This window comes from Leopardus geoffroyi, chromosome C1 (assembly GCF_018350155.1).
Source record: "Leopardus geoffroyi isolate Oge1 chromosome C1, O.geoffroyi_Oge1_pat1.0, whole genome shotgun sequence".
Lineage (NCBI taxonomy): Eukaryota > Metazoa > Chordata > Mammalia > Carnivora > Felidae > Leopardus > Leopardus geoffroyi.
Window position 1 is genome coordinate 214,446,033 of NC_059328.1, and position 19,542 is coordinate 214,465,574.

The window sequence follows — 19,542 nt, forward strand, 5'->3', positions numbered from 1 at the left end:
TGCGTTTCTATAAGCAAGATGGGTGGACCAAATGAAGGTAGCAAACCCAAATCCAGAGTTAGTGTTTCTTTCAATGGAGAGAAGTAACTGCCCTCTGTATCACAGAAGAGCTCAACAAACTCAATCTGCTATCAAGTAGTTGGTGGGTCTTCTTGCTGTGGTTCTGAATCAGAGGCTCAGAGCTGGTTGCTGCTGGCATACTGGCATCCTGCAGGTGTGGTAGTCAGGTCCTCATTAGTGAGAGGAAGTTTATGCTGTGGAACTAATTTTCTGCTGCTTTGTACCTTGTTTTTATTCCCATTGAGCAAACACTGCAGTGGTTGGGGAAGGAGGTTGGTTGACATTCTCGGGACAAATCGTCCTGCTTCCACAGTGGAAGTCTTTTGCTGAGCATTCTTATGGAACACAAACAGTCATACTCTGGGTTCATTTCAGTAGGCCCATTTCATGCCCATGTCTCTTCCCCAGATGTCCTTGTCACCAGTACTCCAGTCTTTCTTCTTTCAGCTCCCTGTGATCTCCTAAACTTGTGGCAACTGCTCATCAGGCCATGTTTCTTCAGCCAAAGTAGACCATGGATATATTGCTTGAAGTTCTGCTTACAGAGAGGAAGTTTCTGCTCTACTCTCTTTTCAGAGACCACCCCTTAGAATGGATATAACCCTATCATAGTCCACTTATGATTCATGACAATGGAAGGTCAGTTGGAACTAGGCATCCAAGGTCCTCAGACCTTTCTGCATCCTCCTATATAATAGTGTGTGTGTGTGTGTGTGTGTGTGTGTGTGTGTGTGTGTAGAAAAAGAGTGTCTGGTTCTCTCTTATTCTTTGTGATTAGTACCCCCACATTTCACATGAGAGACTCAGTGAGACCCTGAATTTAATGATGTAATAATTTACTGCCCTTTGAATCCCACCCTACCCCCCCACCCCCAGCCCCGTACTTATCCTGGCAGCTGCAAGAGATTCAAAATACTTGTTTGAGGGGCACCTGGGTGGCTCAGTCAGTTAAGTGTCTGCCTTCAGCTCAGGTCATGATCTCGCAGTTCATTAGTTCGAGCCCCACATTGGGCTCTCTGCTGTCCATGCAGAGCCCACTTCAGATCCTCTGTCCTCTCCTGTCTCTGCCCCTCCTCTGCTCATGCTGTCTCCTTCTCAAATAAATAAATAAATAAATAAATAAATAAATAAATAAATAAAACAAAAACAAAATACGTGTTTGATATACATAGGAAGTCCCTGAGTTTTCAGCTTAGCCTGGTATCAAGGACTTAGAGGCTGACCATGTAACTCTTTGCTTACATCCCTTTTTCAGGTTCTTCAAGCCTCTTACTTTCTGTGAGCTCCTTGATTTCTTTTCAATAAATTCCTTTTCCATTCAGTTAGTTTCTTGTGCTTGCAACCAAGAACCCAGACAGATAAAGGCATTAGTTTTAGAAGATGAATGTAGAAAACAGAACCTCAGGAACCTATGAGAATAATAGATGGGTTGGAAGTAACTCAGGTCCCATTAATTTCCAAAATGTCCTTCAAACTTCAAAGGCAGTGACAACAGATTCCTTAAATCCTCAATAGGAATTTCATTCTAGTGAACACAGGTAATAATGTAGTCATTTTGAAAATTAATGAGACTTGAGTCTTTAACTGTATAGAACCTTTTGTTTATTTTTAAGTAAGCTCTACACCCAATGTGAGGCTTAAACTGACAACCCTAAAATCAAATGTTCCATCCTCAACTGACTGAGCCAGCCAAGAGCCCCATGTCTAGATTCTTTTTTTTTTTTTAATGTTTATTTTTGAGACAGAGACAGAGTGTGAGCAGGGGATGGACAGAGAGAGAGGGAGACAAAGAATCTGAAGCAGGTCCAGGCTCTGAGCTGTCAGTACAGAGCCTGATGCAGGCTCGAACTCATGAACCATGAGATCATGACCCAAGCTGAAGTTGGACATTTAACTGATTGAGCCACCCAGGTACCCCCCCTCCTTTTTTTTTTTCTTTAAGTAGGCTTCGTGCCCACTGTGGGGCTTACATTTATGACCCTGAGCTCAAGACGTGAGCTGAGATCAAGAGTCGGACGCTTAACCGATTGAGCCACCCAGGCGCCACCCACAGAAATTAGTAAGAATCTTGAATGTTTAAGAAAATTGTAGGTGAGAACAAAGGCATATCTGGAGAGGCAAGGACAAGAAGTCCAATCATCATCTTTTATCAGGATTAGTTTGGCCACAATGCCCATGGTTCCCACCAGTGCTTTCTCAGAACAACATTGCCACTGGACACTGCTACTACCACTGCTGTCACTGGAAACCATTCCGGCTGCCACGAATGAATCTTAAGCACCTCTCGGTTTTTGTGTCATTCTCTCCACATTCAAAGTCATGAGTTATGGCAGAGTCTAAATCATACACAGCGTGCTGGCCTCTGGTTTTCATAGAATGAGAGGGGTCTTCTATAAAGGCCTGGCATTATGTAGCAGACTAGTCATTTCTTTAATGGAAACTGTAGTTCTTTGGCCCATTTACATGTCACGTAGAAGTCTTCTTTTCTAATTTGTATGCTTTTTCTTTCCTTTTCTTGCATTATGGCACTCAGTGGGACCTCCAATACCATGTTTAATAGTATTGGTGAGAGTTAACATCCTTGTTGTCTTCCTGGTCCAGAGGAAAGCATTTAGTATGTCACCATTAAGTTTTGCTATTAGCTCTAGAGTTTTCATAGGGGCCATTAATCAAGTTGAGGATTTCCTGTTCATTACTCATTTATTCAGAGTTTTGATCATGAATGTATGTTGAATTTTGTCCAATGCTTTTTCTGCATCTATCAAAATGATTGTATATTTTTCTCATTTTTTGCTAATATGGTAAATTATATTGATTGATTTTTGAATGTTGGACAAATCTTTAAATCTTCACTTGGTCATCAGGGTGCCTGGGTGGCTCAGTTGGTTAAGCATCCAACTCTCAATGTCAGCTCAGGTCATGATCTCACAGTTCGTGAGTTTGAGCCCTACATTGGACTGTGCACTGACAATGTGGAGCCTGCTTGGGATTCTCTCTCTCTCTCTCTCTCTGCCCCTGCCCTGCTTGTGTGTTCTCTCTCAAAATAAATAAATATTAAAAATACATACATATTTAAACCTTTACTTGGTCATGATGTATTATCCTTTTTATATACAGTTAACCCTTGAACAATGCAGGGATAGTGGCACTGAACTCTCACACAATTGAAAATCTGTATATAACTTTTGACTTTTTCTAAATTTGACTACTAATAGTCTACTATTGAGTGGAAGACTTACCAATAACATAAATGGCCAATTAACACATATTCTGTATGTTATGTGTATTTTATACTCTAGTCCTACAACAAAGTAAGCTAGAGAAAAGAAAATGTTAAGAAAATCATAAGGAAGGGAAAATACATTTACAATACTGTATTTACCCATTGAAAAAAATCTCCGGTAAGTAGACCCACACAGTTCAACCTCATTGTTCAAGGGTCAACTGTATTGCTATTTCTGTCTGCTAACATTTCATAAGAATTTTCAGTCTGTATTCACGAGGGATATTGACCTCATGAATCCTTTGTCTGATTTTGGTTTCAAGGTAATGCTGGCTTCATGAAACCAGTTGGAAATTGTTTCACCCTTGTCTGTATTCTGAAATAGTTTGTATGGAATTGGTATTAATTCTTTCTTAATGCTGTACATGGCGACATTTGCCAGTGAAGCTATCTGGGCGTGGAGTTTTCTTTGTAGGAAGGTTTTAAACTATGAATTCAGTTTTTAAAATAGATATAGGACTATTTAGATATTGGTTTCAGTTTGAATAATCTTAGGCAGTTTGTGTCTTTCAAGGAATTTATCCATTCCATGCAAGTTGTTGAATGTATTGGCTTAAAGCCATTCATAATTCTCTTATCCTCTTAATGCTTGTAGGATCTATAATGATGTTTCCTCTCTCATTCCCGATTCTGGTAACTTCTTATTCTTGATTAGCCTCACTAGAAACTTACCTATTTTATTCTCTTTTCAAAGAATCAACTTTTGATTTTATTGGTTTTCTTTATTCTTCATTTTCTGTCCAGTGATCCTTATTTCTTAATTATTTTCTTCCTTCTGCTTACCTGGGATCTTACTTGCTTTTCTTTTTTCAATTTTTTCGGATAGAAGCTTAGATCACTGATTTGATACATTTCTTCTTTTCTAATATGAGCATTTATTTAAAACATAAATTTCCCTCAAAGTAATGCTTTAGCTGCTTTTCACAAATATTGACATATTGTGTTTTATTCATTTTGAAATATTTTCTGATTTTTTTTTAGCCCACTGGTTGTTTAATTTCCAAATATTTATGGATCTTCCTGACAGCTTTCTGTATTTTTTCCCCTCATATTTTTGCTGCCTTTGGCTTTTTGGTATGCTTTCTGGGAGATCACCGCCTAAGTCGGAGAACATAGCACTGGTCTGAGTCCATGTTATATGTGAGCAGCCCACAGGCAACCTGCAGGCTGCCTCGAACCTATGCTGGTGGGCAGTTGGGTGTGCCAACTATGGGCTGGCTTCTCTTGGCTGGCACGTGAGAGGTGGGGCCAGCCCTGCTGCCACCACTGCCCAGTTCCAGTAGCAAGCCTGAAGATGGGAATTCATTAGAAGTCTGCATATGAGGCCACCACATCCCCAGTCTCTCCCTCTGCCACTGTGCACTTAAGAACTCTGACAGCCAGGCATCTACCCTTACAAAGGATACAGAATCTTCTTCAAAGAAATTGAATGGCTCCAGAGACAGCCCTAATGCCAGAGCTAAACTCCTTACAGGAAGACTATCTCCTGTTCAACACCTAATTTAAGGCTTATAGTCTGAACATAGCATGCCAATACATAGGAGAATTGAGCACTATCAGTTTTGTTTTATATGACCCACTGATGAAGAGTGATATTTGCCTTCTAAAGGGTAGAACCCTACCCATAGCATCAGAACTAGCCTATTAAATGCAGTCTTACTTTTAATAGACCAACACCCCAAAATGTGAATGGTGGTTTGCCAAATGACCAGATTATAGATAATTTTAACTTTCTTCTTGGTGCATTTCTGTATTTTCTAACTTCTCTACAGTGAACATATATTACTTGTGTGTTCAGATGAAAATATTTAATATATTAAGGTAAAAGTTAGAATTGTGAAAAATATGTGTCAGATTCAATCTAGTGAGCATGACTTAATGTGTAGGTGCTATGAAACTAATGACTTAGCAGTAAACTGAGCTGATCAGAATTGTCTCTAAAGGTGTTTGCAAGAGAAGGAATTGACAAAAGGCTTTTACCGATATCAATTTGACTTTTTCATGAAAAACAACTGCAAGAGGCCCAAGGAAGGCCAGCTGGCCCAACTCCCCGCATCAGAATTCCTGAAGAAAGTTAAAATTATACTGTAGACGGGGATTTAACAGGACAAGAGTATCACTGTCTCTTCTCCTTGGCCCCCTACTCACTGGTGATGGTGTTCTTGCTGGGGAAATTCGGACAGGAGGTTTTGAAGATTTTCCTACTACCTTCTCTTTTAGAGAATAAATGATGCCTGTGGTCCATTTATTCACTAACATAGTTGTTCCTCTCTGTCCTGTCCACAGGCATCTGGCTAAGAGTCTTGGGCAGGCTGGTGAAATTGAGCCTGAAACAGAAGGAATACTAACAGAGTATGGTGTGGATTTCTCTGATTTTTCTTCAGAAGTTCTAGACTGTCTCCCTCAAGGTCTGCCCTGGACAATCCCACCAGAGGAATTCAGCAAGAGAAGAGATTTAAGGTAAATATCTGAAGCTCTTTAAGAACAACACGTTTCTACCTAACTTCAAACTTAACTTCTTAGGGACGAAGCTCAGATATTTCCATCTTTCTACCAACGTTCAAGTTCAGTTCTATTGAGAATTAAGTGCTCTGTACCAAATATTGGCAAATTATGGTGCACTAAATCACTGCCTGTTTATGTACAGCCCAAGAGCTAAGAATGGTTTTTGTATTTTTAAGTGATTGGAAAAAATCAAAATGAAAAGAATCTTTAGTGAAAACTATACGAAATTCAAATTTTAGCATCCATTAAGTTGTATTGGAACACAACCATGCTTACTTGGTTATATTTTTTTCTATGGCTGTCTTTTTGTACTACAACATTAGGTTGAGTAGTTGCAACAGAGACCATATGGTGTGCAAAGGGCTCTCTGGCCCCTTGGAGAAAAAGTATGCCCACCTCTCTTCTAGACCATTCTAATTTCAAAAGATACAATTGCCATCTTTTTTTCTCCTTGTTATGCCCCGTAGGTCTGGTTGAATAAAGACAGTGTTATCTGGTCAGAAGTACCTTCCTTCACATGGGCCTCTTCAGGCACAGAGCAAAGGATTCAAAGCTTCTGTGCTTGGAGCTTCATTTTAAAGCTTTACTTTTAGGTCTGGAATTTGTTGGAAAGTACTTTTGTGGTATTTTTATAACAACATCTTCTTTGAAGATGTTTCTTCATTGTGGGATGTTAGTTCTTTTCTGATATTTCTCTTCAGAATTTGGTTTCAGTACTGGCATTCATTTTGGATGCCACATGGAGATATTTAGAACCAAGAAACTTTTCGTACAACCCACTGAGGCTGTGGAAGGTTTTTCGCTAAGGTCATCCCATGTCAGAGTCATTTCCACCACACTTGCTCGCTTCTTGCGGCTGAACTTACGATCCCTTCGCGCTCAGTGCCCGTTACTCCACCTACTTTGAGAATCCTCCTTCTCTGCCCCCTCTTGCTGTTGTATCTTTTAGGAGTTTACTGCCTTTTTTTTTCTTGCCAAGCGTAAGCAAGGAAAAGGAGATGACTGTCCCCTTTCCTACTTATTGGTGGAACACACTTTATATTTGATGTCACTTAACTGAAGTTACTGTCCTGGCTTTCAGCAGTGACCACCACTCACAGAACTCCTGCTGGTCAGTTATCTCATCCTGGGCTTTAGATCTTGGGCCCAAACCTTACCCTCTCTGAACCTTCATTTTCTCATATACAAATTGAGGGGCTTGTTTTCTGAGATCTTTTCCTAAACCTAGGAATCCATAAAAAAGAATTTACTGAGAATGAATGCCTGAACTTTATTGTTTGTGCTATAGGTCAGTGTAGCCATTCCACAGTAACTGTCAACATTTGAAATGTACCTACCCTTTCACCCAAAAACTTGACTTCCAGGAATCCATCCTACCCAAAGAAGTGTACAAAGATAGATGTATAAGAATGTTCATTGCTGCTCCGTTGTAAAAGTGACACTTCCAATGTCCCTCAACAAAGGAATGGTTAAATAACCTGTGTCATATCAGCAAGGTAGCATTCCAGAAGCCGCCGTCAAGAGCTAGATCCATGTGGACTGTCCTAAAAGGATGACCATAATATCTTGCCAAATATATTATATAAAAATGCTCTCCAAATGTGCGTGTATACACACGCATACATGTATCTGCACATATAAAAGTATATATGCACAGAAAAAGGTCTGGAAGGAAATACATCGAACTGTTGACGGTGATTATCGTGTGTGGACTCGGTGGAATAGCTGAGGGTAGGGAGGCAATATTTTACTTCAATTTGTAAATTGCTCTATTTTTCGAATTACTTTTTAAAATAACTTTTATGTCTTTTAAAAATTATAAATGGGAATATCAGAAAAGAGAGGCGCTTAGTCTTTTCTAGCCTGATTCCTAGCCTATGGATAAATAATAAGGCACTTCAGCAGTCAGCCCTTCTGGCGTGTTCTCCATTGCTTCTCATAGCTCCACCTCACCTTTTTCTCTGGCTCCTGTTGCCTTCTGGGTTAGACCACAGAGCAGGAGGCCTTGCTGTGCAGAAGACTTCTTTTAAAACATGCTCATGTGTTCTGTGAAAGGTTCCAGAGATACAGGGAGCTCATAGGATGCCCTCTGCTATGAGCATAGCAACAGAGTTGTTTTGTTTTGTTTTTTTTTTTGAAAAAAAGTGTTACACCTCCCAACACTTTTTCCTTGCCTATTACCTCTAGCATTATGTTTCTAAAATTCAAATCTGATTTATTTTACTCCTTGGGCTTAACATCTTTCAACTGCTTCCTGGTACCTGTAGTGGTAATCTCTAAACTTTTTTGAACACGCATTCCCAATAATGTGTATGTCTTTATTTGCTAATTTGTCATGTACATTATGTACATAAAAGTAGAAAAGTGAGAATAAAATAAATTGTGAAGATATTTTTATTTTACTTAAAAAAGCTGTAGAAAGCTGTTTACTTTAAAAAGGTATAGAAAACTTCACATTAATAATTTTACTTTTGGTGAGAGCAGTGTGATTGAAATTCTTTATGATTTTTTTTTCAATTTTTGCTTTCACAGCCTACGATATAGAAACACAAAAATCTGATTATAAGTTCAATGTATTTTGATACTTAATTTTAGATTTAATGGTTATCAGAACTGAAAAAGATACCTCAGCAGAAGTGAGTTGAACTTAACTAAATCATAATACTAATTTTTTTTAGTCCTATTAACCAATTATATTCAGAAGTATAATCCAGCTAATAACTTTTCATCCTTCATCGTGTCCATCAGGTCTTGTGAACTAATTGAAAGCTGCTACATTTTTTTTTAGATTTTTTAAATATGGGCTCATAATCTAGTTATTCTTCAGTTAGCATCTTTAAAAACTAGTTAGAAAATTCTGTCAGGAAGTTTAAGTGTATAGATATGAGTAGTTTTACAGTTTATACTCTAAGATCATTTTTAGGTCCCCAAATTGTCTAACATTTCAAACACCCTTTTTAAAAATGTTGTCTTCAAAATCTGAGTTTCTTATTTTATTTTCGTTTCGAAATCAATCACTTTTTTTCTTATTGTTAAAACATCACTTTTACCTTGAAGATACAGAGGAAGTGTGTTTATTTTTTCCTAAGGACCTGCTGGATAACATATGATTGACGGTCATTGTTTTGAAATCATAATGTGGCTGATGATGAATTTATATTGGGAGGAGGAGAAATGTCAACTTTTCTATTTTCTTGGTATTAGTAGAATTAGTATAGTTGAGCATTACCTTTAGTCTGTGGATCTTTGTAATAATCTTTTTTAGCCACTTGCCTATTTTGTAATGATTAGTTTAGCTAAAACTAGGTAATTTCCATAAATGCATGTACGGAGCATAGGCAAATACCCACTGATCACAGTTGGCTGAAAGCATAGGAAGTAATTGAATGCCATTCATGGGCAGTAGGGATACGGTATTTGGACGGAGTTGTGACAGAGAGGAGAGGTACTGGGTACAAGAGTTTGTAGTACTATGATTTCTTCTGCTCAGGGGTCCAGTGCCTTCGAATTAATGTCAGAAGAACTCGGAATGAGTCCCAGCACCCACTAAAAAACATGTGCTGTGAGTAAATTAATACATACTCTATAAACTCCCAAGTAAAACCTTTGCCATTTTCCTTTTTCTGTCTTCTATATACAACTATTTATATATTTTTATATATTATTTTTATATGTGTACATGTAACATACTCCAAGTACTAAGTTAGTTACTGGAAATACAAAGACAAGTGAGGCCTAATTCTTGTTCTTTAGGAATTTACTCTTTCTCAGGGAGACAGATTTACACTCCGATAAATTACTGCAGAGTATCGCAAGTGCTGTAATATCAGTATGAACAAACTGCCAAGGGCATTGGTGCTTGCACTGAGATCTGAAAAGTGAGCAGGCATAGAGGGAACTAGAGTGACTAAAGCAGTCTTCATTCAATGATAGGCTGCAGCTGCAGAAAAGGTGACACCTTCCTCTAAGACTCCAGATCCTTCTGTAACCGGGCTCACAGCTCCAGTGGCTTCCTGACCCCTTCTGCTCGGCCACCCTGCCGTGGAGGCCGCAGTGTTACTCTGGCTGTAGCTACATAAGGACTTCTACATACCCGTTTAGGTTTGATATTTGAACAATTATATTTGGAACAGAAAAGTTCCATCAATCTTTAAACCTCATAATCCAATTATGTCAGTAAAATTCCAGTTTTTTAGTCCAGTGGAATTGGGGTAATATTTTGCAAACTGAAGTTGAGAGAAATAGTGTTTATTTTGAAAAGAAAAATGGTTGGTTAGCAATTTTCAAGAAGGAAGGCTGGTGTGAACTCCTAGGGGTGATCTGGCCCTTCTGATCGGGAACACCATTTTTCTGGACCTAGAGCTCTAGTCCCTGGAGAATCCCTGCTTGCATGGCCTAGACCTGCAGCTCTCTTTAGCAGGGCATCTGAGGTTAAAAAAAGAGAAGAAAAGGAAAAAGCAAGCGACACCAATACTTCAGGCCTTTGGGGATCAGGAAGAGAATGTATCCAAGGAAACTGCTCAAAGGGGGTTGCACCAGAAGCCCAAGAAACCCCAAGGTTATTTCTGAGACTGGCTCCAATTATTGCTAATTTCATTCTTATTATTTTCTTTCCTTTGTTGCTAAACTGGAATAGGAAACCAAAGCTTAAAAGCTCAATTAAAGTGGAAAATGGAAACCTAAATATTGGAGGGGGAAAATACCACGCTAAACTGATTTTTATATTTTTCCTATAGTTAGTAATATTGTGGAAGTTTGGATCACATCACTTTTCAGTAAAATACGAGCTTCCTTGAAGTAGAGGTGGTATCTATCACTTTTCACAGGAGAACTTGTGGGGATCTATTTCTTTACTGTCCCCTCAATAAAAAGGGTGCCCAGTGACCTCCACTGGACCATTACAAATGTGAAACTTGGCACTTAAAATTGCTTGCTCTAAATTTTCCAATTGCTTTCTCTTTTTTTTTTTTTTTTTCCATTTAATGTCCTTCTGCCAACTAGTGATTTTATTATTATAAACAGGACATTGTATTCACTTTTAAGAAGAAATATGAAGCTGGAGGTAAAATTACAAACTGCAGCTTCTCGGCTGCCAAAATAGAAAACAGTGAGCTAAAAATACTGAGCACAGAAAGGGTGCTGTGGCAAGAAATATTGAAATATCTTCAAGATGGAACTGTTCCAAATAGACAGACATTTCCTTTCACTCCAGGTAAAACCAACCTTGAAATAGCTCCTTGAAAGGAGAGACATATAATACTAACCTCTTTCAGGTCAACCCTTTTGTGGGAAAGCTTTCAAACATAACTAACATTAAATGACTAATGATCTTGCTGTTTATCAGGAAGTCCAGTATGATTAAATTGCCATTTAGAAAAGGTTCCTCTGGTGAGGGAGTGTGGCAGCATAGAAGGAGGACCAGAAGGTAGTCCCAGCTCTCCTAGGAACCGGCGGGGTGACCTTGAACAGATTAATTAAATTTGGGGAGACAGAGAGAGAGAGAGAGAGAGAGCACTTCATCCTTTGTAAAATGGATTATTCGATCAGGTTAGGATTTTCCAAAAAGTATTGGTAGGTCGTGAGTCCTTTGGGATTTTAATAGGCTGTCATGAAGTAAAAGGGTTCTGTGGCCAAATATTTTTAGAAAACAGTGGGGTAATAGATTTCTTAGAGCTTTTTCTCGTGGATCATCTCATGGATCTAGTGTTCCTCAGACTAAATATTTCAAAATGTACCCACTCTGATGGAGTATGATTCTGGGTTTGAGATGTCCTTTTGGAGTTATTCACAATCATCTCATCCTTGCACTTGAAAGAGATGGTATTCCGTCAGTGACCAGCTGCCACACTTATCTGACAGATACATTGACTGTGCCTCCCTGTGGGCTACACAGAAAATCCAAGGATCATGCTTTAAATCTCAGCTCTTCATTGCCAAGGGAATCCCTTCTTTCCTTATCTGGAACAGAGCAGCATTAAATTGTTCTGCATTAAACAAGGAAGCTGTCATTGTCATTTGAAACCACTGTCAATATTATTCCATTCACATAAATCCCAATTCACTGTTTATGAAATTACAAGTAACTCATAGAACATAACAAAGATTAATGGGGCCTAATGCTCATATGGAGTAGCGGCTTCTCAGAGCTCTGTGCTCTGCCTGTTCTGCTGATGTCACTCTCACATCTCTCCACTTTTTAATGCCTGGGCTGGAGATAAAAGAGGGCACCTTCCAGCAGAAAGTTTTGGGAAAGAAACAAGCCTCCCACCAAAGATACCGGTGCATGGGAAAGGAAGGTAGAATTTGAAAATGAGAGCCATGAGAAGTACATAATTGTATGGACAAATCATTCTTAAGACTAGAAAATGTTGGGTAGCTTGATAATTCATATCAGTATAAGTGAAAAAATGAAGTTATCAACTTTATTGACAATAGGAAAAGAGGGAAATAAATTTCTTAGCTTCCTCATGGTATCCTGTTCTGATTCAGCCCTTCATCTTTCCCCAAACCATTTTACTCTCTCATAGCTCTGCATCTTGCCCATGCCCTACCCTGCCCTGCCCTTCGTCTGCTTTCCAGGGCCCATCTTACCTGCCTTTGCCGTCTCACTCTGGAATAGTTAGTCATGCCCCACTCTCCTCTCCCTTCACCGTTTGTTCACACCTATTTTATAGCACTTGCCACACTGCACTCTAACTTCCCTGTGGGTGACGCTGTCCTGACGGGTGGCAAAGCCCTCAAGAACAAGGGTTCGGGCTCACTTGTCTTTCTGTTTCTAGACTCTAACTCAGTACTTGGTATATAATAAATTACATATGTAAACACACGCGTATAGGATAAAAGGGGGGGAGGAAAAGACAAAGTTTTGTTTAGAAAGCGTTGGCAGAATATGTATTCATTGGTTGAATATAACGTGTTTTAAAGCAAGTTCTGGGATTCGTTCCTGTTTCCTTTTAGTATTCCTGGGAAAATGAATATTGACAAAACACAATCCAGTGCCTTCAGAGAGTTTGCTGTGTAATATGAAAATTGATTAGGAAAACATCTTAAAGAATAAATAAAATGTTATAATTACTGTAGTAAAATGAGGAACAACTTCTGTTTCTGACAAAGATAGAGTGCCCCCATTCCTCCTGGCCCTCCTTCTTACCAAAAATATGGACATAACACAACAAACAAGCATGGGAAGTTCCAGAAAGGTGGAAAAGAGAAGGCAGTCTGCACAGGAGTCTCAGGACTTAAGGAACATACCAGTGATCCCCCTGGTTTTCCTCATTGCCTCACATATAGCCCAGACAGGGTGTTGTAGAAGTCGCCAACCTGGAATGACCAAGAGGCACAAGAAGAAAGATCTTTAAGAGAAACCTTTCTCCTCCAGCCAAAAGACCAAGGAAAGGGTGGTCTAACAACAGAAACCTTTTTGGCAATACCCACCATTCTCCAGCCAAACACCAACAGAAACGTGCACGTGCACTCACATGCACACGTCATGGTTTCGTTGGGACCTAGCAAGGTGTTAATATTCCATACACCCCATCCTATCCCATGAGCTCAAGCAGCAGCGCCCTAGTTTCCCCTGCCTGGTGGTGTCTGTGGAGCCATACAGTGACTTCATCTTCTATCCTGTCTGCCACTTGCAGGTGACGCTCTGATTCCACTTTGGGAGGTGTAAGATCTAGGCGGGGCTAATCTTCCATCCCCTGCGCGGCAGAAGTTGTTGGTAGTGTTTGCCTTCCCCTGCTAGGGTAGTGTCAGTGGAACCAAGTAAGGAGCTTTCTTCCTTCCCCTTCCCAGTGGAAGCAGGCATGCTCCAGTGTCCCTTTTGAGATGGTGTCCGTGGAGCCAAGCGAGGAGCAGACCCTATTCCTCATCCAGTGGGAGCAGGTTGTGTTCTGATTCCCCTGCTCAGGTAGATTGGCAGAGCTGGCAGTGGAGCTGAGCTTCTGTCCCCTCTCCAGCGAAAGTAGGCAGTGTTCCAGTTGTCCATGAGAATAGTGCCAGCAAGTCCCAGAGATAAGATGAGCCTCCTTCCCTGCCTGGCAGCAGAGATGCGATGAGTCAGGGCTGGTTTCCACAGCACACCTCCTGGTGTCAGTGCAGCTCAGTGCCAGCTGAGCCTGTACCTCCTGCCACCATAAGCAGAGACCTTGGTATAGAATCAATTATATTCATATACAGAAATATCTCACTCACCTACTCCCCACTCCTAATGTCAACAGGGAGTTGAGCTTCTGCCCCAAAACTAGTGATAAGGCAGTATATATCAGATTTTTGCTTTTCCCCTTCCTGGTGGCGGTGGGGCTTAGCAGGGAGTTTAGTTTACACCCACACTTGGAGTCCGTGAGACAGTGTGAATTGGTGCCCCCTTTTGACCAGGAAGATGTCGGCAGGGCTGATGGGAGGGATGGATTGCGACCTACAGTGAGGCCTTGTGAGTCTGTGCTGGGTTGGTAGCAGCGGGATTCTGTAGGAAGTTGAACGTGTACACTCACCTCGCCCTTCAGCTACACCTCGGTAGGAGACTGCTTACAAAAAACCCCACAACAGACCATATAGGATCCAGAGTCTCCTTCCTAATATAACATCCAAAATGTCTAGTATACAATTGAAATGCACTCATCACACCAGGAAACTATAATTTGAATGAGAATGTATAGCTGATATCAGTGCCAAAATAAATCACATGTTGCAATTACCTGACAAGGATTTTAAAGCAACCTTTATGAACATGCTTTAACAAATAATTACAAATTCTCTTGAAACAAATAAAAAAATAGAAAATCTCAACAAATAAATTTTTAAAAAACCAAATGGAAAATATCAAAGTAAGAAATACTGTCACCAAAAACAAAACAAAACAAAAACTATCCAGAGCTCAATAGTAGATTAGAGATTATAGGATAGAATTAGTGAACTTGAAGACAGATCAATAGAATTTACCTAGTCTGAGCAAGAAGGATTTATGCGCTTATAACAAAAGAGCTAACATTTGTATCATCGGAGTCCCAGAATGAGAGGAGAGAGTGAATGGAACGGCAAATGTATTCAAAGAAGTAATGGCTGATAACTCCCCACATTTGGCCAAAGATAAGTCTTCAGTAAACTGAGCCGACTCCTGTAAAGAAAAACACACTCTTCTGTGTGTCCTTGACTTTCAGTCTTTGACTACAACACTACTTCACTTCTCATGCCAAAAGTGTGGGTTTTCAATTCCATAAACGTCTCTGTGGCACCAGGTGGGTGTCCTGTAGTTGAACTCAATTCTCACACTGTCAACCTAGAGATAGTATCAGATTCCATAGGTAGGGGCTCAGTCCCACAAGACTGCCCCCTCCAACTTCAAATGCCTGTTGCAAGTCCAGCTTGTTACCTGTGCTTCTGTCCAGCAGGCCATAAATTGAGGATCCCTAGGCCCCCTCCTCGGGTTTGATTAATTTACTAGTGTAGCTCACAGAACTCAGTCAGGAAAATAATTTACTTACTAGATTACTGGTTTCTTGTAAAAGAATAGGACTCTGGCACATCTAGGTGAAAGAGATGCATAGGGCAAGGTCCGAGGGAACGTGGCATGGAGGTTCCATGCTTTCCCTGGACACGATGTCCTCTCAGCACTGCACACACATACACCAGCCTGGATGCTCTCTAACCCTATCCTTTTGGGTTTTTATGGAGGCTCCATTAAATAGGCATGATTGATTAGATCATTGGCCAATGGTGAATGAATTCACTGTCTAGTCCCTCCCCCCCTCACCTGAGGTTGGAAGTGGGGCTGAAAGTTCCAGCCCTCTGATCACATGGTGGTTGATGCCCCTGACAACCAGCCCCCACACTTAAATGCTTTCCAGAAGTTATCTCATTAACATGAACTCGGGTGTGGTTGAAAGGGATTTGCTATGAATATCAAAAGACATCTTTATTGCTGTTATCATTTAGGAAATTCTAAGGGTTTTAGGAGCTCTGTGCCAGAAACAGGGATGAAGACCAAATTTATATTTCTTATTATAAATCACAACATCACAACCCCGAACAGCATAAACCCAAAGGAACTAATGCCAAGACACATCATATTTAAACTTCTAAAACCTGAATACAAAGAAAAAAATCTTTGAAGCAGAGGGAAATCTTTTAAGAGAACACCAATTCAAATAGTAATAGTTTCGCATTGGAAACCGTGGAGGCCAGAAGAAAGTGGCAGATTTCTCAAGAACTGGAAGAAAAGTACTGTCAACCATGAATTCTGTTTCCAGCAAAAATATCCTTCAGAGATGAAGAGGAAATAAAAGTGTTTTCAGACATAGGAAAGCTAAGAGAAGTTGTTGCTAGCCAATATACCCTGAAGGGATGACTGAAGAAAGTTCTCTAAACAGAAAGGAAATGATAACATAAGATGACTTGGAATATCAGAATGGAAAGAAGAATATGAGAATGGGTAAAAAATGGGAAATATCATGAACTGTCCTCATGAGTTTCTTAAATCACATTTGGTGGTTGAAACAAAAGTTCTAGCACTAAATAATGTAGTGCTCAAAGTGTGTGGGAAAAGTATTTAGAATGTAGAGAGGGTAAAGGAACCTAAGTGGAATTCAGGTTTCTTGAAGTAGTAAGAAGTTGATACAGTAGACTGTACAACTTATGTATATTGTGGTACCTAGAGCAACCACTAAGAAAACTACACAGTGGTAACTTTATAAACCATCAAGATGGAATCAAAAAAACAATGTTCATTTAACCTACAAGAAAAACATTGTAACGAGAAAGAGAGGCAACAAACAGAAAACAAAATGTAAAAATGGCCACTTAACCTATAACATATTAATAATTGCCCTTAATGTAAATTGCCTAAAAACACCAATTAAAAGACAGAGATTAGTGGGATGGATAAAAAAGCATGATCCAGGGGTGCCCGGGTGGCTGGCTCAGTTGGTTAAGTGTCCGCCTTCAGCTCAGGTCATGATCTCATGGTTCGTGGGTTTGAGCCCCACATCAGGCTCTGTGCTGACAGCTCGGAGCCTGGAGCCTGCTTTGGATTCTGAATCTCCCTCTCTCTCTCTGCTTCTCCCCTGCTCGCACTTTCTCTCTCTCTCTTCTCTCTTCTCTCTCTCTCTCTCTCTCTCTCTCAAAAATAAATAAACATTAAAAAAAATGATCCAGTAATTAGATTTCTAAACAAACTTATTTTGAATACAGTGACATAGGTGGGTTTAAAGCAAAATGATGAAAAATGATATGCCATGCAAATATCAATTTTAAAAAAGCAAGAGAAGCTATATTATCATCAGATAAAATAGACTTCAGCACAAAGAAAATTACTAGAGACAAAGAGGGACATAATGTTAAACGGATCATTCCATCAGGAAGGCGTAGTGGTCTAAAATGTGTATGTACCACACAACAAAGCCTCTTTGGAGAACATTTTGACAGTTTCTCAAAGGTTTAAACGTAGAGTTTATGACCCAGTAATTTGACTCCTATAGAATGGAAAACACATCCACACAAAAATTTGTACACAAATGTTTATAGCGGCCTTATCTGTAATAGCCCAAAATGGAAACAATCCAAATGTCCATCATCTGATAAAGGAATAAACAATATGTGGTATATCCATGCATTGCAATATTATTTGGCCATAAAAGGGAAAAAAAGTACTGCTACGGGCCACAGCATGGATGAACCTTCAAAACGTTATGCCAGACGAAAGAAGCCAGATATAAAAGGCCATGTAGTGTATGATAAGAAAGTCAATTAGTGGTTGCTAGGGGCTACGGGGAAGGAGGAGCAAGGAATTACTCTTAATGGGTATGGCGTTTCTTTTTGGGTCACGAACATGTTATGGAATTAGGTCGTGGAAAAGATTACACAACCCTCTGCAGAGACTAAAAACCTCTGATTCATGCATTTTAAATTTTTATTATTTATTTATTTATTTATTTTTTTTTTTTTCAGCTAGCCATAGTTGCACTTTGGATAAACCTCGTTCGTACTGCCAACTGCACAAAGATTGAATCGTACATGTTAAAAGGGCGGGTTTTATAGTATGTGAATTCTATCTCTAGATAGAAAAACCAATGCATGTAATCTATCCTATCAACAGAATAAAACATAAATCATATCTTGTCAGTTATTACAGAAGAGGCATTTGGAAAAAGTCCCAACACACGTATGTACTAAAAACTCTTCAGCAGGTTAGGAAAAGAGAAGACTGTCAACTTGATAAAGAGTATCTGCAAAAAACTAGAAGGGATAGGCACATAGATGAATGAAACAGAATAGAAAACCCAGAGTTAGAGCCACACAAATATGCCCAATTAATATTTGATAAGGAGCAAAGGCAACTCAGTGGAGGAAGAGTAGCCTTTTCAACAAATGGTGTTGGAAGAATTGGGTGTGCATCGGCAAATAAGTGAACCTTGGCCTAAACCTCATGCCTTGTGCAAAAACTAACTCAAAAGGGATCATAGACTTAAATATAAAATGTAGAACTGTAAAACTTTTACAGAAAAGAGCATAGGGGCACCTGGGTGGCTCAGTCAGTTAAGTGTCCGACTCCGGCTCGCATCATGATCTCATAGTTTGTGGGTTCGAGCCCTGTGTCAGGCTCTGAGTTAGCTCAGAGCCTGGAACCTACTTCAGATTCTCTCTCTCTCTCTGCCCCTCCCCCGCTGATGTTTTCTCTCCCTCTCTCTCTCTCTCTCTCCCTCTCTCTCTCTCTGTCTCTCAAAAAATATAAACAAACATTTTTAAAAAAGAGCATAAGATACTTACATGGTACAAGACTAGGTAAAGAGTTCTTAGACGAGACACAAAAAGCATAGCCTATGTAAGAAAAGATTGATGGGGCTCCTGGGTAGCCCAGTTGGTTGAGTGTCCGACTTCGTTCGGCTCAGGTCATGATATCCCGGTTGACGAGTTCGAACCCCGTGTTGGGCTCTGTGCTGACAGCTCAGAGCATGGAGCCTGCTTCAGATTCTGTTGCCCTCTCTCTCTGCCCCTCCGCCACTCATGCTCTCTCTCTGGCTCAAAAATAAATATAACCATTTAAAAAAATTTTTTTAAAGAAAAGATTGATAAATTGGTTCTCATCAAAAGTAAAACCTTTTTGTCTGTGAAAGACTCTGTTAAGAGGATGAAAAGAAAGCTAGCCTGGGAGAAAATGCTTGCAAACCACGTATCCCATAAAGAACTGTATCTACAATACATAAAGAACCCTTAAAGCTCAATAATATAAAAGCAGTCCAGTTAGAAAATGAGCACATGACATGTATTTGGAGAGGACACACAGAAGGCAAATGAGCACGTAAAAAAGGTGTTTAACATGATTAGCCGTTAGAAAATGCTCAGTCGGTTGAACGTCTGACTTCAGCTCATGTCATGATCTCACAGTCCCTGAGTTCGAGCCCCACATCGGGCTCTGTGCTGACAGCTCGGAGCCTGGAGCCTGCTTCGGATTCTGTGTCTCCTCTGCCTCTCCCCTGCTCATGCTCTGTCTCTCTGTATCTCAAAAATAAATAAAAACGTTCAAAAGAAAAAGAAAATGCAGATTAAGTCCACAATGAAACCTCCGTCCACACCTGTCAGAATGGCTGAAATAAAAGGAAAAGGCAAAGTTGGTGAAAAGCCGCGAGCAATACCAAATGCTAGTGGGGATGTGGAGAAAGCAGATCATTCACACCCTGCTGGTGGAAATGTAAAATGGC

At 39.9% G+C, this 19,542-nt stretch overlaps 1 protein-coding gene across 4 annotated transcripts in view; it reads left to right on the forward strand.

Annotated features, from left to right (window-relative positions):
- The window catches only part of DIS3L2 (DIS3 like 3'-5' exoribonuclease 2), a 350,540-nt gene that overhangs the window by 174,630 nt on the left and 156,368 nt on the right, over positions 1 to 19,542 (forward strand). For all 4 annotated transcript variants that reach the window (XM_045481713.1, XM_045481715.1, XM_045481716.1 and 1 more), the window contains one exon: positions 5,630 to 5,803. In XM_045481713.1, the coding sequence (XP_045337669.1) occupies positions 5,630 to 5,803 (174 nt within the window). The remainder of the gene's footprint in view (positions 1 to 5,629; positions 5,804 to 19,542) is intronic.